Source organism: Tinamus guttatus, unplaced genomic scaffold (assembly GCF_059628265.1).
Source record: "Tinamus guttatus ecotype Peru unplaced genomic scaffold, ASM5962826v1 Tinamus_guttatus_pri_ptg000044l, whole genome shotgun sequence".
Lineage (NCBI taxonomy): Eukaryota > Metazoa > Chordata > Aves > Tinamiformes > Tinamidae > Tinamus > Tinamus guttatus.
The window spans coordinates 3424440-3449116 of NW_028288578.1; the positions used below are offsets into that span (position 1 = coordinate 3424440).

Below are 24677 nucleotides of genomic sequence, written 5' to 3' on the forward strand. Positions count from 1 at the left end.
AGGGTGCCCTTCAGTACATTTGAGGTTCTGTGGTTGCTCAGGAGAGAATTTAAAATGTGCTGGTTCAGACGAAGGCTCTTACCTTGCAGCTGAAAGCAGGTCATTTGCTCGGGAGAGGGGGGATCCTGAGCTCTGCTTGTGCATGTGCTCCTGTGACTGTTCATGGCTGCTGTTGGACACTGATAAGCAAATGCTTACACAGTCCTTAGGCGACGTATGAGAAGACTGTCTCTCCCACCATCTCGACCCCTCTTCCCCCTATTTTCCCTCTCCAAGTTTCAGAGAAGCAGTGGCTCTTTCTGCATTTTGTGTGGAATTATCAATACGGGTTAAATGGTGCTCTAGTTTCTGAATCTCCCCTTGGACTGGATGTGAAATAGGAGCTTTATCAAACCTGTAGTGCTTTGTACTACATGCACAGTGCAATGTGCACTACAGTGCATGCACACCTCGACATGAAACCATAGGTGCCTAGGGAGCTTCAAATTAAAATAAAATATGAATAGACCTGGGGACATCCACCCACCTTCTGTTTGCAGCTGTGCCAGCTCGAGGACTTTCAGCCCAGTCTGCTTGCCGCTTTACCTCATCCTTCCAGAAATTACAGCTCCCTCGGCTCCATCTGGCCAAAAATCGTTGCCAGACTCGGCTTAGTCACATTGAAGCAGGGAGCTGGAAACGGAGGCCAAGTGCTGGCAGCAGGATGCCCCACGTGTGGCCGAGTGGCGCCTGGGGACCCCTGGAAGGCTGGGGAGGAGGCCAAGCTGAGTCACACTCAGCTGTCCGGGAGCGGGGCGCTCCTGTGGCAGCCTGCACGCTTGGGGACTCTCTGCTCCGTGTATTTAAGAGCTGGGTGAACTTCCAAGGGCTTTAATTACCGGGCAAAAATGGCATCACTGAAAGGGACATGGTCAGGGAGAATTTTGGAGAAAAAAAATAAGCCTGAAATAATCTAAGTTGTTATTCCATTGACGTTATGGAGCTATAGCAGTGGTTATTTTAGTAGGATACAAACCTAAGCATGAAATAAGCACATTTGCCAAAAATGCACCAATTTTACAGGGCTAGCTTTTGCTTTTGCTTTTGCTTTTGCTGATCACCTCCTATTCTCTTTAAAACAAAAAAATGATTTTCTTAATAAAATGGTTACTTACCAAACAGCAACCGCCACTATCTTCATGACAGATTCATTTAAACACTGACAAAAACTGACCAAAGGAACACCACTGTTTCCCATTCTTCCTAGCATTATACCTGCAAACAAATGCATTCATGTTTAACTTCTCATGTACCTTCATGCAAATCCCTGGTGTTTTCCCTCCTTTCTCTAATTCAAAGAGAACATAGGGGAACCATTGTTTTTGGCTACCTAGAGCTCTGTCACCTAACCCCTTGTTTTTTATTGATTTTGCAATTCCCTAAAAGCTTTCCCTAAAGCTAGATTCCCTAAAAGCAGTGGAGCTGCTGTTTCCGTGCTTTGGTTTTAGGCCTTCTGATTACTATTACTAATTATTAAACTAAGCCTGTTTGCTTAACTATCTTTCATGAAGCTCTGAGATTTACCTGTTCTGAGGGATCCCTGAAAGACAGAATGAGAAACACTGTCTAGTTAAAGCTGTTGTCTCTGCAAGCCTGAAGTTCCTTCCTACAAATGGGCAATGCTCTCAGCGCAAATATCTGGGCCTATATATATTTGGAGCAAATTAATATGGGGCATTCCACCCAGTTTTCACTTGATATCTGTCTACATAATAACAATCATCCCTCACAACTGATTGGACTTAGCAAACTTGGGGGAGAAAAGGAAGTGAAAATTCATGTGAAGAAAAGCCTGATTCTTATCTAGTCTAACTATCAAGGAAAACAAGCAAAATCCATTTGCCTGAGCTAGTATTAGGAAAGGAAAAGACACAGGTTTGGGATGCGTTAGATATCCACGTATTCTCAGTCAGCATTATTGTCTAAAAAGGCATATAAATATACATTGTTTTCCCATTGTATTAATTTTCTGCCTGAAAGGATTACGAGTGAGTTAATTACTCAAGGAAACACTCCAAAAACGCAGTGCAGCAGCTGAAGCAGCCTTGGGAGGGGGGTTCAGGAGGAAGCCAGGGGCTGGGCAGGGGTTACGTGCTGGCACGTGCTCTGACGCCGGCTTCCAGCGGCCCCCAGCCTTGGACCCTGGGAGGCCACATCTGTCCGCAGCTGGGTCAGGTCAGGCTGTAACAGGCCAAAGCAGCGAGGGAGCAGTGTCTTATCTAATGCTTTCACAACAACCATGCACTCAAGATGTGGGTTTATAAGCTTGTTAACATTCATCGAAGCTATATGTTTTAGGTTGGAAAACACCACTCTTTTATTAAGCATGTTCCTCATCTGTACTAAAAGAATTTTAAATTCAATTTGGCATTTGATGCCTGGTTGGTTTTATTAAGCTGTGGCAGTTTAGAAGAATCTAAGAGTAATATGGCCTCTAATTCTGCATAATGTCAAGAAGAAGAAATGCTTTCATTTTTATTTTATAGAAATAAATTGTTTGTTCTATAAAAGACTTGCCTATCTGAGCACAATGCGGCAAACATCACTGGGGCCTCCTGTCCACAGTCCTGGTGTGCCAAGCTCCATTCCAGTCCAAGGAAATCCACGTTTTCCTTGCGGTTAATAAATAACGTGGCCTTTTCCAAGAAAAACAGATCTGATATCTCAACTGTTACCCACTTGCCATAATTCCCAACAGAAATTCCTGCACACTGTCTATGCTGAAGTAGTACAGCTAGTCACAACCCGGGGAACACCCAGCATCATCTTTTAGTATGTCCTGGCTTCACGCTCTTGGCTGTCCAAGGCTGCCCATTTTAGTGCATGTCTGGCTAAGAAGCTCAGTTATTCATGCATGTGATTTAAGCCTAATTGAAGATTACGAATAATTTCATCTCCTACTTCAGGAAAACGAAAAGATGGTTGGCTCATGTCTGATGTTTTAGAGCTCCTTGATGCTATTCTGATGCTGCTCATGGAGCTTAAAAAAATCTCTAATAATAACTCATATCCACCCTAATGCCATGCTAGAGTGCTGTAAAGAGACCTTCATGCAAGTAAGATTCAGCCCAAGTGACCAAAATTGTCACTGAGCACCAAGGCCTGGATACAATTTTTGGAAGAAACAAAAACTTTGGATATTTAGAGACTAAAGCTGCATGCCTTCTGCTTTAGTGCTTCACTGTTTTAGGAGGAGGCAGAAAGCTGAAGACAGTGATAAATGTTGGCCTGTGTCCTCAGTTCAAAACAACAGTCTGAAATAATCAGAATATGACAAGATTTGAGGGTTTAGTGTCTCAGGTTTATCTGCAGCTGGTACTTTGACACAATAGCAGCACATTTACTGTACTTGCACCAGGGAGAAGCAGCTCTCAGCTTCCCTCCCCTTATCCTGGGCCAGCAAGAGTTATATAATTATATAATTGCCCTTGATTCTAATAAAGATGTGTAATTACTTAAATAGTCAGGACTTTTTGCCAATATTGCTCACTGCAATACAGTACTTTGGGAATCCAATACAAAGCATTACAAACCAGGGGACAGCCAGCAGCATTGCATATAGAATAGCACACTCCAGAGAAACAAAGAAACTGAGACAAATCTGCTAATACATGATTTTGATACCTCATGCTAGAGTGAACCAGAATATAATAAAAAGAGTGAAAGAAATTTATGGAACTCTATTTGCAGAGCAGATTAATGCCCAAGAATAAATTTAGATAAAGATAATTTCATCAGCAGTTTTTTTGTAATACTCATCATGTAATTACCTTGGTTGAGACTAACTAGGACATGTTTATACATTTACCTCTGTAACCCATTTACCAAGACATCACAAAGGCCAACTGTGTGGATTGTTTCTTACATAAATAAGTGACACAGGTTCTACACTAATAAAGTGATAAGATCCTCAGATAGGGCAGACTGTAGGGCAAAAGCCACCTCTGCGAGGTGGGAGGGACTTAAATCAGGGCATTTGTGTGTGAGGGTTATTTTGTTCCCATGACACAAAGCCTGGTGCTTTGGGCATTAGAAATGCCCTGTCTTCTTGGATTTTGGGAAAAAAAAAGTCTGCGAGTGACTTGTTTATTTATGTTTGCTGTGCCTGTAGCAATAGAAAGCTTCCCTGAGTCATCCCGAGCACCAAATTCTGCTCACTTATTCCCCAGAAGAATGAAAGAAATCATGCTTAGCTCTTGTCCCCCTGGTACCACTCAGTTAATGACACTGCTGCTGGCATACAGAGTTCTGAGGATGGGATGATCTGATGCCTCAGACTAACCATCTTTAAACTTGATGTAAAACATTTCTATTTTTGCTCTGTGGAATGGAGGAACAGCATAGAATAATTTATCAAGAATTTTGAACATTTTTTTCAAAGATTGTGAGAACACCTCTGTAATATTTTTTCCATAAAGTTTATATAGATTCAGTTAAAAAAAGGAGACAAAAATCCAAACAACTCAACCTCTGTTTTGCCCACTTAAATGGATATGTGGATTTTTACAAGTCAAATATATCTGAAACCTACCCATGGTTGCAGAGAATATCACAATCCCTAGCACATTCATGCCATCACTAGTGCCTGGTTCTGATTTGTAAATCACTTCAGGAGGGGGAGTGATGTCCAAGGCAAAATTCTGGACATTGGATCCATTCTCATCCTGGACTCCATATATTATAATGCGATGAGTGGTGCTTTCAGATGATGCTTTGCTGGATTTAATGATGGGAATAGTCTTGGTGCGATACTGAAAGAAAGCAAAAGATTTTTCTAATTAATATTCCAGCAGGAATTAACAGCTTAATGAGGCCTTCTAAATGCTTTGTTAAATTAGGCTGCATGTCAGAGGGAAAGAGTTTAGCTTACGGTAGCAGATGAGTCTATAACAGAGCAAGGATTACAATGAAAATGAAGAAGTTTGCTTCCAAGTCCCTCTTCTCACCAAAACCAGGAGATGCTTCTCCCCTCAAAGAGAAATTGGCCTCCAATCTATATTTTCATTAGAAATCAGTCCCTCCTTGCTTTCTTGGTAGCTGCTCTACAGGCATTTATTATCTGCATTGTTTATTGATCCCATCTTCCCTATTTTTTAAGATAATATTATAAAATTTGCTGTTTCTGGTCAGCAAATCTGTTCCCAGTGCTTTAAGAGCCCTGTTGTACCTGAGAGCTGCAAACATCCCTCCTCCAACTCCTCTCCTGCCCACGCTCAGGAGCTACAAACCATCCTCCTCACAAAATCTGTGATACTCTAAGATAGTTGGTGAGACAAGTAGAGCACCTGTGATCCAGGATATATACAATACATTGTACAGATATGAAGTTGCTTAGTGCTCTAAACTGTTCATCTACTTCTGCTGCTAAGGATACATGGACTTTTTAATCTCATCAGGAGAGGAAGGTAACAGCATAGTGCATAGAATCATGTTGAAGGGTCATGTAGCCTAATAATTAATGTCCTACAATGCAATACTGCTAATGGAAAAAGGCTCAGTAATTTCTTAATGCTGAAGGTATTAGTGGCATCTGAAGTAGCATATATTGTTTATATCTGGATTCTGCTTTACTAGGATGTGACATATATCTTATTCATGATGAAGGTTCATTGCTTTCATCAACAGTAAGAGAAATATAGCCGCTTACCTGTTTGAATGTGGCCTCAACAAGATTGGCTGGAAACATGTTCCTAGGAATGAACAAAGGGACATTTTGTTTTAACGGGGCTGAAGGCAATTTCAGGGTCTATCACGTCTCCCTCCTGGAGAGCAAGTGCTGAATGAGCGCAGACGGCTGCCACGCTCTCCCACCCATGTTGTATCATTGTAACTCACTGAGCAAGGCACAACACAGAGATGATGCCTCAGAAAGATAGTTTTGAGACTCAATCCTCAACACCTGGAGTGAGACCCAGTTGCACTACTTTCTGTTCCTAGCTCAGAGACAGCCTCCATGTAGTGACTCAGTCAACAAAATTGCTGTCGTTCCCTTTTCCATCTGTTCACTGGGGAGAGAAATATTCCTTTACTCCATAATTTGTCTTGTCTAGTTAAATAATGAGCTGTTCAAGACAGTCTGTCTTCAGGGATGTGATCCAGAGATCCTGGACTCTTGTCTGCTGTAATCTACTTTGGGACTTGTAAGCACTGCTGTGAGATCACCCCAATACCTTCTGATATGCCCTCATCACTAAACTTATTAGTGACACAATCCTTGCAGTGGTTTTGTTGAGAATATTTTGCTTTTCAAAATGAAGATTTTATTCCTGATGAAAAGAATCCAGACTATAGCTGCAGTCTGTGATAGATTTTATTTTAGTAATTCTGAGGCTTCAGAGCTAGAGACAGGGTAAAAAAAAAAGTTTCATCTCTGCTCATAGCTGCTCTACTGAGGGGAATCATGCCCACATGCTGGGAAATGTGCAGTGAAATTGAGAAATTTTTAATTCTAAAGGGACTGTTGTTACCTTCTTTCCCGACTTTCTGCATAACACTGACTTACCATTTCACTAGCAGCATCTGGAGCTAAAACTTCGTTTTGAGCTAGATTATTACTTGTACAAAGACATTCAATCCTAATTTGAAATGGAGAGCACACCCTCTAGAGGCTTCAAAGAGGAACCAGTATGGATGGGGATAAAAAGCTAAAAAGGCAGATATTTCCATGTAACATTTGGGCATCAAGATTTCCGTGATCATTCTAACAGGATCATTTTCAGAACTAATTTATTTGCAGCCCAAAGCTTCTGAACACTGGGGCAACAGAAAGCAGCACTCTATGACCCAATTCAGCACTCTGTGACCCAATTATATTCTTCCGTATAAATCGGTTTGTTCAAAACAAAACCCTTAAATTCTCTGGCCAAAGGACATTTTATTGAAAACCCAGCTTAGGCCCCAAGACAGGATAGTGTTTAAGCATGAGTGGGTGAAAAGTATGTTCTTGTTCAGAGGAGAGTCACTGCACGCATGTTCAGTTAAACATATGCTGAAGTGAGGTGTATTCCAGCCCTGCTTTCCTCTTTGCAGCAGCATATGCTTGCTGCTAGTAGGGTTGCAGCAGGAGTGTTCTGTGCAGCACCAGCTTAGAAAAAAACAATTTTATTGCTATTTTAAGTGACCTTAATGCAACATTATGGTCACACTTAAAATTATGAAGTTGAATCTGTTTCCGTAGCATCCGGCACTGGGAGCAATCACGGTAAACAGATGATTAATTATCCAACTCAGGGTCAAGCAGAGAGAGCAGAATTTTAATTAAAGGGTAGTAGTGCTGTCTAATGATCGAGAGAGAAGATTGAAAATGAGATTTTTCTGCTGTCCTGCTGCGTGAGAGCAGACATGCCATATAAAGGGATCATGTGTCATTTTGATAAGGCTTTGGCGCAAGCAAATGTCAGGAAACGCTGTTGATGTGCAGCACTGTAGTTACTCTTCGTTAACAGTCCTGATCTTTTCTCCCCTTAGTGAATGTGAAACAGTTCAGATGACCTGCTCCTTGCAGCCTGAAAACATCTGGCATTTACTGTGGGATAACAGTATATATGAGATATAATAGATATATTATAAGAGACAGTGTGGCAACATCTCCTTCCACTAATTCTGCTTAAGAGCCATATGTATGATGATGCTCTGTGGAGATACAGTATCAGAAGAAATCATATATATATATATACTTTATACTTGCCTATATAAAAGAAATTGTTATAATTTATCTTGGTTGAGTTACACTAATACTGTGCCTTTGTACATATAATTTCATTTCTTTGGAATGATTTAGGTTAAGATGCTTGTGTCCTGTGCTGCTGGAAGTAAAGCTGTACACTCGAGTACCGGGCTGCTGCTGGCAGGGCTTTTGTTCCTAGTAATGACAGTGCAGAGCAAGACCAGTGCGATACAGCACAGAATTATTGCTCCAAATCTTCCAGAAATGCCAATGGTTCTCTGGTCCAGATGTCGTATGTGTAGGCAAAGCACAGACAACACCCAGCTGCACATCACTTCTGTATCAGATGCAGACAAAACCTTCTGCCTGAGCCCCAGGGCCCTGGCGGAGCGGGGAAACAGCTGGATGAAGCTGGCCGGGGAAAACTGGAGAGGATGTTTACAGGCGAGGGAAGCACTGCAGAGGAAAGGTCATTACTGTCATTACTGTCTTCTTAAGCCTCTGGAGGGAATTTTGCTTCCAGACTGTTAAAGGCTTCCTTAAGGTTAGCTTGTGTTTGCTTTGTGATTCGAGATGAGCAGGTGAAAGTTGCTGCAGAAGTGCAAAGTGCTACTGTGATGATTATAGGAAAACCTGTTAGGCAAAGGTGAAGCCCAGAGTCACAGAGGCTGCTGCTCAGCTCTGTTTGTGAATGGGCCATAGCTTAAACAAAAATCATGAATTTAATTGCTGGGCCATTCTGCTTTCTGCCTCAGTTTTGTAGTCCTAATTAGTGGAATTAAGAGCAAATTGAGACTGCTCGAGAAAGGAAATATCATATGGTTAGTAGCTAGATTAAATGTTAGACAAATTCATGGAGGATTAAAGCATTTTACTTTATCATTCTTTATCCTGCAGGAATTACAATTACCCACTTAATACTGGATGCTGGAATTCTCCCAATGTTTTTTAATATATTGTTATGTGCTGTGATCCAATCTTTGAGACTAGCCCTTACCAAAGCTATACAATTTATCTAGTGAAGGGCTGACCTGAATGTGCTTGCCAGAGCTTCATCTTATTTTTTTACTTTAAGCTGGCTTACTTGGATTGAAAAAATCCAGCATTAGCCAAAATTTAGTTTTGTTAATTAAAAACATTCAAGAGTGTAATTCATAGAAAACAACTCTAGTTAACTAAAAAACTATTATGGACAATATTTCAAACTGCCACGTGGACATCGGCTCTGTCAAGCCTCAACAAAAACACCTGATAAATTCTTGCTTTAGGAATACGTTTTGCTTCATGATGATATTTTCAGCCATGAGCAATCTGTTCGGAAGGGATCTCCTGGGAATCTGCATAAGGACAAGGATCTACCCACGTGGATCTGATATCAGGATCACAGTGCGAGGCTGTAACTTTACTCAGAACAGACACTGTGTTGGTATCACAGTTATATATTGAATCAAAGATACTGTCAGTACTTATTAGGTAATAATTCAAGCTGAGAGATACATTGTGTCACTGCATATAAATGCTGTTGTGCTTGTTAAGAGAGCTAAGCAGTTAAAATACTTCTAAATTTCCAGCATTACTTTCAGATTAATCACAAGATATAGGACACAAAATAATACTGTGGGAAGCTTAAAATAACGTGTGATTAATTTCTCCAGTGTAAGCAACATTGTCTCTCCTCAATGGTATGATTCAACATGGTAAAACTAATTTCATGTAATAGTAGGGAGTTAAATACAGTGAATAACAGTGGAACACAAGAAAAAAAATAGCTCTAAGACAAGGATGCGTTTGTAAAACAGCATCGGAGACATATGGTTTCTGGTTACATACAAAATTAAGAGCTAAATATTGTCTGCCCTGAGGAAGAACACGGGCTGTATTTCCCAGCACATCTCCTGCTCCAGGAGCGCTGCTGAAGGGAGTGGGAATGCTCAGCGCAGGCTAAAGGCTGATCGTGCATGGTAGTGCTAGAGCAGCGCATGGACCACGAACTGCTAAGGAACAGATGGTCGGCTGGCTGCACTGGCTATGCCAGCAGCACATACACACCAGTGACCCACTAAACACCTTCTCTGAGTGCACCCTGCTGTGCTGCACAGCCTGCTTTAGGCTGCTAGCAAATTTCAAAGTTCTGCCCTAGTTCTTCCATGGGATAAGAGGACATAAGGATGTACTGAGAATTAGAAATGTGTATCTCTGACTAAGACAACACATGTTCTGCAATTTGGTAACCAAAGGATTTGAAGAAAATCCCGAAGACTTGCAGCAGGGAGAAATAGTAGCTGGTCTAAGGAGCAATTCTGAGGATGCAGTTTCGTGCTGCGTGTTAGACGGCCCCTTGCCACTGCCAAAATGGGAGGTCTTTCTCCTTTCTGCACCGTCTTATAGCAATTAACCTAACAACTCTCTTCACTCATTTTTGCCCCCTTAGTTTCAGCAAGCTGGACTGCCCCAAGCTGCACTGCAGGGTAAGCAGTAATACAGTCGTTTTGTGCCAGCTGTTTTTCAGCTTGTGCCAAGCCACAGGAGTGGGTCGCTGCTCGCTGCAGAAAGTCACTAACCCTGCGGGCTACAGTCGTGATGTAAATGTCAGCGCCGGTGACTGTCACACCCCTCGTGCCACTAGCAGAACATGAGGCTGCAGCTGCTGCAACAGCCACTTTGATTGCTCCTGGATAACTTCTCTCAGAAATAATAGGCCAAATTCTGGCTGCAATTACACTGCTAAAAATCTGAAACATCCATTCTGACTCTTGGCTATGACATCTTCTGTTGATTGAAAGAATTTGGTTTTCACAGATCTTTTTAATAAAGGATCAGCTCAGCTGCTCTCGCGTAACAGCAGCTACAGGTATGACAGATGTTGTAGTCTTGACTCAGAACATGCATTTCCCTGGGGCAGCTGTCTGATTTTGCTCTCAGACTGCCATGGTATCAGTACCTAATTCCTGACCCAGCAAACAGCCCTTGACTGGAGTCCCACATTTTGTAGAATTAAAACCCCCAGAGGGATTTTTTTTTACATACACAGTCTTACAATATTTTATTGGCCTGTGTTTGCCCTGACCATAAAAACACCTTTGGATGCTCTGTCCTGTGTATCTCAAATTTGGGCCAGTATAGCTGGACTTGCAAGACCATTGTTTGAGTATTTGAGATCTCACTTTGTTTTCCAAAACAAGGGCCTAAAGTCAGTGAAAATAGAGTCCAAGTTGATGTAGCTGTTGCCTGTAGCTTGATGTGACAAGTAGTCATGACAAATTTAGTTTCCAGGTTTCCTAAGAATGGTGATGACAGCACTCACTATACTCTGAAGGCAGATACCTCTTTCATCCTAGTGGCATTGGCTTCATCTCAAAAAAGTGTTTTGCTTTGCTGTCCTCTGTGTCATTTTGTCATCAGTCGTGTAGACCTGACTGTACCACATGAGCCAAATCATGGATAAAAAACTGAAATAGCTCCCTGTTATGCCGGCAGGCTCCATCAGCATTTATACTCCTGAAATCAAGGGTGAAAATTAATTTTTCATGACTGAACACATCAACTATCTCAGGGCCCCAGGAGGAGGCATGTTGCACATCAGTCATGATCTCCAGTGTCTAATCTCATTTCAGAGTGTCAACTTTGCTACTCCCTGCAAGTCTGAAGGATTTTAGAGAATTAAAAAAGCATTAAAATCTTTATTATTGTGGCAAAACATAGTGATAGAATACAAAAATCACTAATTAGAATTAAGCATTGTGGGCCACCTTGTGTCTTGCTTATCTCTTCTCAGGTCAGGGCAGAACTCATATCAGGGAGTCATTTTGCCAAACACCTGAACTTTGTATCTGTGTTGAGGGTGACACTGTTGCCTGGCATTTCCGATCCAGTGAGGGAACAAGGGTCAGCCTCGTTAGCCAGGTTCTTGTGAAAGAAAATGTCCTTATGTGCAGCCGGATAGTGCTATGATATCCTGAGAAAATGATTCTTTGGAGGGGAAGGCTAAATCATATCAAAAGTAGCACGACAGGACCAATATACTTTGCCCCTTTAATAAATGCCCCTTTACACCAGCAGATGTCCAGGCCTGATCTCAGGAAGAAGAACACTTTATTCTTGCTTAGGGTTGAAGCTGTCATAATACAGTTTTGACTCCTGGTCCCTTCATGCCTCCCATTCTGTGGCTCTGGTCTCCTGAGCAGACAGTGGAAACTCTGCTTCCTATTCCAGCTTCCAGCACTGCTTTCATCATTATTCCATATTCATTTGTTTTTATGCCAAAGAGCAGCCAAACATTTAGCAACATCAGAGCTGCACGTAAACAGTAGAAAAATAGGCTCCTGTATAGCTTAAACTGGATAAACATTAACCATAAGAAAACGTCAAGTCAAATACAGGCCTGTGCAGTACTGGCAGCAGGTTTGCTTTGTGAGAGAAAACTAGCAAACTGGAATGAGTACAAAACGTCACCTTGCCATAGCGGACAGATAAGTATCTCCATCACAGGTACATGCGGCTTTTGGTCGAAGACGTATGAATGTCTCCTTTGGTCAAGGCCGTTAAAAATACTTTTATAGTTTAATCCTTGGGTCTTTTAATATACTCGTAAATATCTTATTGTGTGTATATAGAATTCCAGCTGTAAACTTCTTAAAGTGGATTTCTGGTTCTGCCCAGCCTGGTCTTTTTCCAAACTACAGTAGGTATCTGGTTTCTCCTGCCCTTTTTAAAGAAACATAATTGTGTGAAAAAAATAGCATTTAGCTTAAAAGAAGTGAAATGATTTTAAAGACTGATTAGGATTCCCATGAAAACATAAATCTTCTGCAGTAATATCCTCTTCTAACTCTTTATGCCATAAAAAATATATTTTGGTTAAAGCTGGTCAGCCAGGTTAAGTTTCTAGATGCCTGCTTCAAAATCTATTAAATTGGATGCAATTCTGAATATTCAATGGTAAAAAAAGTGCTCTGATTTATCCTTCCTGCAAACTTCAGAACTGTACAAATTTGTGTGTCATGTTGGCTTAAGGCACGATTCGATCCTGACTGTGTACACTGAATTGTTTTGCTGGGGTTTTTTGGCATTTTTGAGCAGAATTAGCTCACAAGGCATGGGTCTGCTTAGACTTGAAGACTAAAAACATATGTGAGCCCTGCATTTGCACCCAGCTGGTGCCCAGATTTGCACTCATGATTGGCCTAATATAAAACAGGAGAGTGAGCCCCCCACTCTTTACATGGTTCTTGTTTCATTAGGTGAATATTTGCAGTATTTGCTTGATTATTTGTATCTCAGGAGCCAAAAGTTGTTTCTGTTGGTGACAACAGTGATCTCAGTTGCAAGATTTGACCTTCAACTTAAAAGCAAAGGTATTTTGATAACAGCAATGGAGCATAGTATAAATATTAACTGTTAAGGTAAACAATATGATCCTGAATGATATATCTTCTTTTACAAAAGTTCAACCCTGAGTTACATGCATTTTCTGTTCTGTTTATCAGTGAGTATGCGTTCCAGAACTAAAGAAACCCAATATTTAAAACTGGACATTATTCCTGTAAATGTGGCCCTCTTTTTCTTTTTGCATAAAATACTCAAGGGCTCAATTATTTTAAAAAGTGGATATCTTGCCTTTCTTTATTGCTTATTTTCAAAATGGCTACTAAAATCTATTATTTTTTCTATGGGGACATAGTACAGAGATAACTTGCACAGTAATTCACTCGGAAAAATGAAACTAAAGACCTTTGCTGATTAACTGCTATGGATAATGTTGGCAATATTCCCTCTGACATTACAGATTTTTCTGAATACTCCTCAGTGGAGATCATTTCTTTTCCATATCTTTTGAATTTTTTTCCAGTTGTAAGAAAGGAAAATGGCCTTTGTCTACCTCACAGAAATATTGTACATCATAAGAATAAATCCATCAAAAATCATCAGGCACTAGGTACTTTGATGCACTAGAACAAAAAGATGATCCTTATCCTGAGGTTCTTATTGTCTTGAACGTGGAAGAAAATACTTTGAGGAGCCCTGCAGTGGAGGGGTCCCATCAGAACCTTTAACTAAGACAAACTTGTCCATCTGTCTGTGTCTAGCAATAAAGACACTGTTGAAGAGAGAAGCTTCTGCAGAGCAGTTGTCTCTTGCACAGTTTGGGGCTCACAGTTGCCATCTGAGTCACTTAGTTAACCCACCTACTGGTGAAAGAGAGGGGGACAAGATATGGAGAGTCCTGGACAGGTATGAAGGTAAACTAGGCAGCAAGATGGATCTCTTCCAAAGAGGAAGGTATGTTTGTCTAAAAGCTGGATTAGATTAAAGCCAAAATTTGGAGCCAAAGGAGCCCTAAAAACTTTAGGGATATAGACTTATTGAACATTGAAAACACTTTAGTATATTACACTATATTCAACAAGTTTTTTGTTCAGACTGAATCTAGGAGAGAATCAGTATGGGCAGGTTCACATCCATTTATTTACTTATTTTCTCTTTTCTCTCCTTGTCCCCCCTCTCTCCTGACTCCTTTTGAGAAGGAAACTTTTGAAAAATCTGGGTTCTAGGATCAGGACTTTTCTCCCTGGACCTATACTGTGATTTTCCTTATTCTTTGAATGTTCCTGATTGTGCTCAAACTGCCATGAAATGTTTAGCAGTTCTCAGCTTCATGTGGAAGAAGGGAGATGCCTATCAGACAGCAAATTGGCCAGAGCTGAGCAGCTTCTGCTTTTCTGTGCTGAAAGGGTGGACTTCTCCCTTCCAGCTGAGTGCAGGGAAGGGGTTGGTGACCCAGGACACAGCCAGCAGAGCCCTGAGGTGCTGGGGGGGTTGGTGCTGTGGCCATGTGGGTGCATCCCTTCTTCCCGCCACTCGGTCCCTGCTGCCCCATCCATTGGTGGTGAGGACACTCAGCACTGGGGCCTTGGACTGGGAAATGATAGTCAGAGGAATAACACGGTCTTGTTACTCTTCCACGTTATCTCTTCCTCTTAAAATGTCTCTGCTACTTGGCCCCTGGGACTCTCTCCCAAATGCATCATCTCTTACTATTTATTCCCATTCAAACTGAAAGAAAATATGGGGAAAAGCACTGCAGTAACTAAATGGAGACCATCCTATCCTTCACATCCTCCCTGTGAATGAGCTGTACCGTATGCACCAGCTCCAGTGGAATTTGTCCTTTGACACAATATGAGCTATTTCTGAGCGTGCTGTGTTTAGACTGCAGCAGCAGGAATCTGCTGGCTCTGTAAATGCATCCTAGCTGGACTTTGACAACTTCCAGACCTCTTGTATGGTTATTTTATGATTGCCTGTTTGACATGAAGTGTTTGATTGGCTTTCCTTTACTGAGCTAATAGCAGTAAATAGCATCATGTGACTCACAGGAACAGGACTTGGTAAGATAGAATAAATCTAGAGCAGTGAAAGGAAAACAGGAACTTATATTAAGAAGGATGCCTTGCTTGCTGTTTTTTTTTTCTCCCCTAAAATAACATAAAGCCGTCTGACTTTTCTTAGCTAGTGACCAATTTAATAACATACATTCTGTTACAATTATCTCTTAAAAACATGACTGTTATGAAATAGAACTCTAAGCAGTACATTACTTACATTACTCTGTAAGGCAAAGCATAGGATTGGCTGGTAGAAATATTCTTTTTGATCCGACTCATATAACTAAATCTAATAAAAAATGGTATTCTAACTATTAACTACTTTCAATGGGACGTTAATTTCAATTATGTTATGAATAATGTCACTGTCTCATTAGACACAGGATAGAGACTAATACTAGATACTGATGTCTGGTAGTTTACTTCAACCTATAGATTGTGATACAACCATACTAGCTGCTCTTCACAAAAATCACGGCCAATACAAGTTCTAGTCAAATCCTCAAGGACTGGATACTTTAAAGGAATCAATATGTAGCAAAAAAAAAAAAGGGGCGGGGGGCGGGGGGTGATTGGGGATATAATTTCTGATTTAAAAAAAAAAAAAACTTCTGAAAGTAAGGATTTCACCCAGAAATTCGATTTCTAGCAAAATGCTTTCTGCCAAAATCCTAACCTGACAATGTCGTATATAACTTCACAAGAACTACTATCAACACATTTCATTATTTGTGAATGGCCTCAAATCTGAAATCAGTCAGTATGAATGTGTGTCACGTCGAAATTCATGCTTTTAAAATAAACCCCACAACTTTATCACATACCAGCTCCACTACTTATACATTTAAAATTCTTTATTTGCAGGATAGCAGATGTTTCCTGTGTTAACTTCTGTGCACATATGCGATTGATAAATTGAGAGGAAATTAATGAATTGAGAAGATAAGCCAATCTGGGCCTAGGAAGATGCTCTCCAGCTGTGAATGGAAGTGATTTATCACTGACCTAAAGGATCAGCTTTTCTAGCTCAAACCAGCAGATACATCATGACATTTAATCCAGACTTCCGCATAGCTTTATAGGAGTTTTGTGACTGACTTCATCGAAGCCAAAGGATAGTGCTTAGCTGGATAGAAAGCTCACTCCCCACAGTTGCGTTTTGCTTACTTAGTAAATGTAGTTTTTAAATTTCTGTAGGAGAGGAGGGAAAAAAATCAGTTTGTGCACTTAGGCTAGAAAGAGAGGGCAGCTGTGACAGCTTAACATGGCAAAAGGAGAGTGAGATTAATGCTCCCTTTTTAAGCTTCAGCAATGAGTGGATAGACATCCTATCATTGTTTGTGCCTGCCCAAACCAGTGAAAATTTCAGACTTAAAGCATGTGTCTGGGTGGAAACACAAGGCCTATAATATGTATGGAAGCTCTTATCAGGTGAGCGTGTGTGGAAAGTGAAATTTAAGATGACATTTATGAATGTTTAGATCAGGACACTACATATTTTACCTGCAATGAGACTCAGCAGAATAAAATCTTTCCAAACTCTGCTGCTCTGTCTGTGGTATAAAGGAAAGCTGAACTAGCTAGACAGAAATGAAACTGTAATTGAGATTCTGTCAATTTCTGTCATATACACATTCACTCATTTTATGCAAAGATAACAAGATGGAACTGACTTCAAACTTTGCACCCCCAACATTTGCATTATTTCTATGCATTAATTTGCTATGGGTTTAAAAAGCAACTGTGTCAGTGCAAGCAAGGAGAGGAGAACCTATGACCATGGCAGACCCTTTCTAAAGACAACTGGTTGTCAGGTCCCTTCAGATGTCACATTACTCCAGATGTCTCACACCCGGTATTCCTAGCATTTCTGTTGCATGGAGTGTCCATTTGTTAAAATCTTACTTGAAAGAACAAGTATAAACGTCTTATAATCTGAAAATGATCTCTGAAAGTTGTTTTTTTTTTTTTAAAAAAAAAGCTTTTATCATTAAGTTCAGAGCTTATCTTCAGATCAGTTTCTCATGTAGAACTGCATGTAGTTTTACAAAGTGCAATGTTACCTTCAGAAAGAGGAAAGAATGAATGCAGTTACCGGATTAAGTCCAGCAGTGCATCTGCAGAGCTCATGATTTGCTTTCCACCCTCTTCAGTGCTCTCCTTCTGTGCTGCTCCACCAGGATGGATGATGGAGACCATAATTATTCCCACAACCACAGCCACAAATGTTGTCCACAGATAGTAAGTGATGGTTATGATTCCTAGGCGACTAGAAGTCTTGGCATCCAGGGCTGCTAGCCCAGACATTAAACTGTGGAAAGAAAACACAAAATAAATGTTATCTTTTGCATATAATTATTACAACATAAAACTTCATTTTCTATTTGTTCCAGGTGGCCTGCTTCTCTCCTGATTGCCTGTGTATCAGGATTTCTAGGAGCTATGCCTGTGACACTAAATCTCTAATATCTGTAGCTAAAAGGATGTTTCCTAGTAGCCATGTGAGATCTGTTACTTGAAGGAACTTCAAGCACTCGCACAGGGGGACAGAACAGCATCAAGTTTAAATTAGTTTTACACAAGCTGCTGGTGTGGTGGCTTGGTTCGTAGGATCTATTGTGATAATCAGTCATAGGAACTTAGGTATGAAACTCTGTACACAATTTCATAGAGTCATAGGATAATTAAGGATGGAAGGAACCTTTGAAGATCATCTGATCACCACCGCTACCTCCCAGTTATTTCCTGTGTGAAGCAGGACTAATTTATATCCAGCTTCAAAGTGAGATTAGGTTGCTAAGGGGTGATTTTGACATATAATTAATTTTTTACCTAACAGCATAAAGTTTTAATTTTGTATAAACCTTTTATGAAGCATAGCATATTTTTGCTTTATTTTGGGCCATGTTGGGGAGCAGACAAGGATTCAGCATGCCTTCAAAGTGAAGACAGGCTCTGTATCTCCTATATGTGCAGCAGAGGAAACCCCTTAAAGGGCGCATGAGATTACGCAGTGGAGAGAAAAAAAAATGTTATGGGCACTTCACTTCCCCCTTTGCCTCCCTGCTCAGCACTGTCAGAGGATGACCCGTGGTTTTGCAACATTTGCTCTGCTGAGCTAAACCATTCTCTGCTAAGTTCTTTAAGTTGCACTACCCCTCTTTTACAGGCAAATAAGGAGGGTGCTTGGTATTAACTCTCCTGTATTAGCTCCAGGCAGCTCTGACAGAGACCCAGACAGGGTTGTTTTCAAGTGGTCTGAGGTAGAGACATGACTTTTCAGTCACATAGTGACATGGGTCTTTAAACTTGAGGTTTGACAGGCCACTGAGCCAGTTTAACAGCTCACTGATGCCAAAAGGAGATGTATAGACCGCAGATCCAGGAAGGCAAGCATATATTGAGTTGGAAAAAAACGTAATCTAGACAATACAGCTTTTAAATATACGTGCATTTTGATTTGTGTTGATTTTTTTTTTTCTGAATTATAGGATTAATACCATAATTACCCCAGTGCGGTTGTACGAAGCAATTTTCTTTGATGCTACTGTGTTACACTGGTTCTATAGAATAATAGGAGGATGAATCCTGTTGTATATAACATGAGAACTGGTTTGATTGTATGTCCAAAAGCAGTTGGGGGAAAAATATAAGTTGAGTGGTTCATATGCCTTTTGGGGGTGCCACCTCAGCCTCAAATGTTGTTCACTTCGATCTGGGGCGATGTTGCACAACTAGAATCTAATCATACACTGACTCCTAGGTGACAAATCCTGAGGGGGCTAATAATGAGATTGCTCTGTCTTGGGGATATTCATTAACAAGATCATCATCTGTAATGAGATTATCCTGTCATCAGATAAAGTCATGATCAGTTCATGCTGTGATGAGAAAGTCCTCAAAAGTAATTAACTATGGAGGTGCAACAGGGGTAACTGTGGAGTGGCTGAAGTCCAAACGACTGTCTGGACTCAAAGCTGTGTTCCTAGTGTCCTGCAATGCTCAGTTTTAAGAAGGGACCACAGGAAACAGTTTTCTAAAGGCTGTCTTGTAACACTAATGTCATTTAAAACAGTTTTTCGTCATGACTTTCAAGAACAAATGCCTGTAACTAGTATAGGACTACAGTCTCTAGGTATTTTTTCACTTGGCTTCATGTTTGATGTGAGAAGAAATAGAAAACATTGAGATTAATAGACACCAGTGATCACAATTATTGTATGAAGTGAGCAATATGTAGTGACACCACAGGCTTTCCTCACTGTTGGTATCTAGAGTTCTAACACTTGCATAATGTAGTGAAGAAATGACAGGAAATGTAGTCTTCTTATTTCCTAGGAATTACAGAAGTTGGGAGGAATAAGCTTCCAAATGGCTTCCAGTAAGATCACTGTATTGTGTTCAGATTTTCCTTTTAATTCCAATCTTCACCAGAAATATTCTTGGCTATATAAAAAACTCTCCAACACTTTCGCCACTCTAAGACTGAAACAAAGATGTTCCTCTACTTTTCATCCAGTACTAGGCTCTCATGCAATGCAAAGTAATGAAAAATAGGGAACTTCTAATCTTGTCAAGCCAGAATCTGGTTGGTTTTGAAATAACGGGTGAATGAATAAAATCATTTTTTTCAATCAAAATGATTATTTAATTCATCGGTTAAAATTATCCAATTAATTATGTAGCTAGTAGCTAGGCAGCTTCCATATGTATCTCATGTGTAGCATATTTTAATGATTGCCAAAGAGGAAGAAAAACAGTGATAAGACAATTAAAAGCACTTTGCACCTTGTCTGAGTATTTAAAGTACTTCACATTAATTTAATCAGCTTGGTAAAGAATCTACACAATTTCTTGTAATTTCATGTTCAGGAACTATTTATTATTTTTCACTGAAAAAGACCACATCAAGCCTAAGGCTTTCAAAGTATGCATTAATGAGTTTTGGATGAGATATTTGCGTTGTATTCCATGATTTAAGACAAATCTCTAATTACTATGATGTAAGAGGTTTCTTGCACCTTGTTTTGCAACATCTGCTGCTAGACACAAACACAAGACACCATAATAAACCAGATAGCTCCATAACTTCTTTATCTTCTGCATAGTTTCTGCAATATGAAAATACCATCTTTCTATAGCTTTTCTTCCTGCTCTCTAGGATAGCCTGCTTATTTTTACTTTTGTTCCAGCCTCCTTGCCCAACAGATCTTGGATGAAATTGTGTATTTGCAGGGCCTGAGTATGATTTGAAAGAATAGCTTCCAAAGTTGTTGTATATACTAAAAATCTGTGTGAGTATTTGTGCTATAATTCTTATATTGTTGTGGTTTTTCAAGCTTCATTAAAGTTGTTTTTTTGGTAACCTGAAGACCGTCACACAGTGTAGATCTGATCCTCCACAATATTTACAGGTTGAGAATACTTTTTAAGGTGCATTCTTAAGAAGTAAAATATGTCTTTTTAAACAAACAAACAAACAAACAAACTTAGATAGTTCTGTATCTGCTTTGACCAATTGTTCTGGTGCGGCCAGGACTGATTGCTTTTCCTCTATCTAATCCTGTTTGTTACTAGGGAAAGTTGGTCAGGAAGTCAGTAAATTTACTCTGAATTGTAGCATTTTGATCAAAGCTGGATATGGACAATGATTTTAACAAAGTTTGTGTAGCTGCTTGTATCATTTTCATTTGACAAATATTTAAGAGTTAATTCACAGATGATTGTTAGTATAGAAAATTCTAGCTAAAATATTTTATCTAGAATGGCTTGATTAAATTTGTTTACTTGGACAGTTTCCATGTGATCTATGAAAGGCTATGATTTTAGGCTTATGAACAAATAAACGATTTTGTTATTGTGTCTTTGCTGAAGGAGAAAGGTGAACAGAGAAGTCAGGATCAGTGGAAGTGCTAATGGAATGTAGATTAAGGTCCTAATGAGGAATTGGAAGAAAAGAGGAAACCCTCCACAAATACAGGGGGTATTTTTAACAGTACAGGTTAAGAATGCAAAGCCAGTTGGTATGTTGTTTTTATTATTGTCAATGGTACAAAGAATGAACCTGTTAATCTCTATGTTTCATATCTGCTTTGAAAGAAACCTGCAGAAAACGTCAAAATTTTATACCTGTTTTTTTTTTTTTTTTTGGTAGTGACGAAGATAATTCTTTCAATACCTTAGAAATCTAACTAGTCCAGTGCAAATAAGTAGCTAACCTTTTCGAGCAGCTCTAGACTTGCCTTGACTGCCACTGATAAAATTCAGAGTATTTATAGTGTATTTTATTTACAAATAAAGACAGAACTTCCTAGATTCCTTGGGGATTTTCTACTTTTTCTATTGCTTTCTGATAAAAAGCACATTTTTGCTGACCTGCCTCAATATCAAAACCTATATCCTCGGAAAGGCTTTTGCCCATAAGAAGCTGCTGCTAAGACTCCATTCTGCATATGTATTTGTCTTCTTCACCACCAGAAGCCATCTGGATATTGCTTTGAAATAGATGGATTATGGATAAAGCTATCAGAAGGGATTAGTGCGATTAGAAAGACATTAATCCTGTCAAGAAGTAATGGTCAAGTATTAACCACCAACAGTTGTTCCTAGAATCATGTTTGTTTTCATTCATCCCCCACCCTCCCTTTCATTCTCATTTTGTAATTGCATGCCACAGGAAAGACCTTCCTAAGCAAGTTCTCCCAGCGAGGCTGGAAAGCTTCTCTGGCAACTACATTAGAGATGATTATATTACAGTTGAGCGGCATGAAAGGGAAGTGCTGGCTTCACTAATGCTGCTTCATCATGCGGACAGGCTCTCTACCTTTTTGTCAAGGTCAGGCCCTTCAAGTTTCAACATGGTAATAATCTCCATTTCCGCAGCATCAGCCATTCAATCATCTTAAAATGCTTTTCTAATATAACTGTCCATCATGTAGGAGGTAGTGTTTCCATTTTACTGACAAGGAAACAGAGAATATAAGGAGCTTACCTAAAGATAAACAATTTGCAGTGAATATGCCTGAAATGATCTTTGCACTGAGAAGAACCATCAGCCTTTCCTCACCTAAGCCCAGCCACCTCTGCTTTTGGACAGGCTGCTCCATTGCTACCGAGGTGCCTTTCTGGAACATTTTGCAGTAATGAAAATAGGAGACTTTTCAATAGTGACAGAAAGATGAAAAACTTCTCCTGGCTCTTTCTAGAGTACGATGCTTGATTTTGTTTTTAGTTTCCAAAAGAGTTTAAATGATTCCAGGTCAGAATAAATTTTGCTTTCCAAAATATATACTCTCGCTTTCTTTTAAAATGAGTACAGAGCCAGAATATCCCCAGACCTCACTGCCATGACTGTGACAAAGAAGTCTGCTGCTCTCAACACATGTCGTATCAGAGCGGCTATGTTGGCATCACCCTTCACACCTCTCCTGCTTAATGAGCTAGGTTATAGTTTGGAGTTTTTTGGCTTCACGTGCCATGCCACCCTTGACAGCAAAAACGCCTTGTGCCCAAGCACACATACCAGCACAGCTGACTAGCATGTCTCTTGATGTGTGCCTATAATGCATATTACTGACATGTTGCTTGAAAGCCAAAGCCGTGTTGTACCTCCAGTCTCATTCACCCACTTCTCAATGATGCCCAGACTTCCCATGTGTCAAGATACCATTTATCTAAGTGCAAAGAAAGATGAAACTCTGTACTCAAACTAAGCTGAGCCAGGTTTCTGCTGTACATTTGTAGAAGGATGGCCCACTTGTATAGAGAACTCCTTTTTCAATGCATAACTGTGTGCAGTACACATAAGCAGTGAAACATAAGCCTAAGCTCTCTGAGAGTTTTATTTAGACTCCAATAGTTTGCAGGATACCAGTATATTAACAGACTTCTGTTGATCTGAACACAACTAAGGAACTACCATAATCTGCAAAAAGCTTGTAATCAGTTGCGTGACCCCAGTGTCATCCTCAAAGTTTGCGTAGTATTACAGATGGATTTGCAAAGGAACCAAGAAGTCTAGATTCCTGTTGAAAGTCAAGAGGGCTACAAAGGCTTAATTCCTTTGAAAATCAGATAATAGGAAACAGTATTTCTGAAGTTCAAATATCTTGGTACAGATTAAAATAAAATAGGTACAAAAATACAAAAGGTGATAGCTGATTTACAAATAGGAGTACTACAGTTTTACAGCTATGCTGCTGGAAAAAAAATGAAACAAATCTACATTTCTAGTACACCATAACATAAAGCTTTTGAAATCTTTTCTTTATTTTTACCCAAATGTTGAAGTTTCCTTTTCCTAATCCTCTAAAAACAAGAAGCATTCATGAGAAACTGAGATGCATTGCCCAAATCCTGGTAGGAACTTGCATCAGCCATTGGCTTTTCTTAGTGTGCTATGGGAAATCTGTTCCTGTGGACTAAAGTAAACAGGCAAGACTTTGCTCAGCCCATGGTGAAGATCAGTGTCCAATGACTCTTCCAGCACTGCTCCCTCCCAGACTGCCTAATATGTGTGGCTGCTGCAGTACGTTTATGAATGTTGCATGTACGCTTATGAATGTTAAGAATGAACAGCAGCCTTTGATCACTGAGAGATATGGGAGATCTGAGGCACTATTGTATAGCACATCCAAGCTTGTTTGTTGACTTTAGCTGTTTTAATAAAACAAGTTTTTCCTAAACCTAAAGGTCAGGGTGCAAATGAAAATGAATTATCTCTTAAGAGCTTCCTATCTGTAGAAAGAGTGGAAAGAACCAGGGATCTTAATAACATTTGACTTTTTGTTTTGTCAGTTCTTTAAGCTGCTTTTAGATTAGGAAAAGAACAAAAGGATTTAGAACACAAATCTAAATTATAAACAAATGTCAAATTCATTCAACTCTTTATAGTTTACAGATGTCTTTGTCCTTAAGAAACAGAGGAAATACTGCCAGCCCCTCAAGCTTCATATGCCATTACAGTTTCTTTTACAAAACACTTTAGATAAGTATTTTAGAACACTTAGGAGATTACAGAAAGTTTCCATTAGGTCTACCAATTACTCATACCCAATTTGTAATTACTCTGGTGCTTTCCACACTCATCACTTTGCAGCCATAGATGTCTACTGCACATCATTAGGTCCCTAGCAACACTTGCTAAATAATTTGTACTGAGTACCTCCAATTTTGTCATTACGACATGTAACTCTGCAACATGTCACATTTCCCTAAAACAGATGGTACCTCTATTTTACACAAGAGAAAACATTAGAAGACACTAAAAGGATAGAAAAGGAAACATTATGGGACCTCACCATTAGACTTTACATGTTTAGACACATTTAACTACAGCATGGATAAAGAAGTGAAACCTGTGAAGGTCTGAGGCACTGAGAAGTGTTTTTATAATATGGTCATAATAAAGGTAGAGTGTCATTTTCTTCTACAAGATCAGGCAATATTAAAACAGCATTTGGAAAATTCTGGGATAATATGAGTTCTGCAATATAATAGATATGGATAATATCAAATAATATAATTGTGTCAAGTCAGATGCTCTCTGACTAATTCTTGGCTGTACCCTTGGCTAATCCTTCTCTTTC

At 39.8% G+C, this 24677-nt stretch overlaps 1 protein-coding gene across 2 annotated transcripts in view; it reads right to left on the bottom strand.

Annotated features, from left to right (window-relative positions):
* Positions 1-24677, bottom strand: part of SLC1A7 (solute carrier family 1 member 7) — a 43656-nt gene that overhangs the window by 13616 nt on the left and 5363 nt on the right. The window contains exons 3-6 of one of the 2 annotated variants that reach the window (XM_088536926.1): positions 17186-17401; positions 5687-5729; positions 4571-4790; positions 1155-1254 (exon numbers count right to left, since the gene is read on the bottom strand). In XM_088536926.1, coding sequence (XP_088393052.1) covers positions 1155-1254; positions 4571-4790; positions 5687-5729; positions 17186-17401 — 579 coding nt within the window. The remainder of the gene's footprint in view (positions 1-1154; positions 1255-4570; positions 4791-5686; positions 5730-17185; positions 17402-24677) is intronic. The other variant, XM_088536935.1, reaches the window with a different exon arrangement.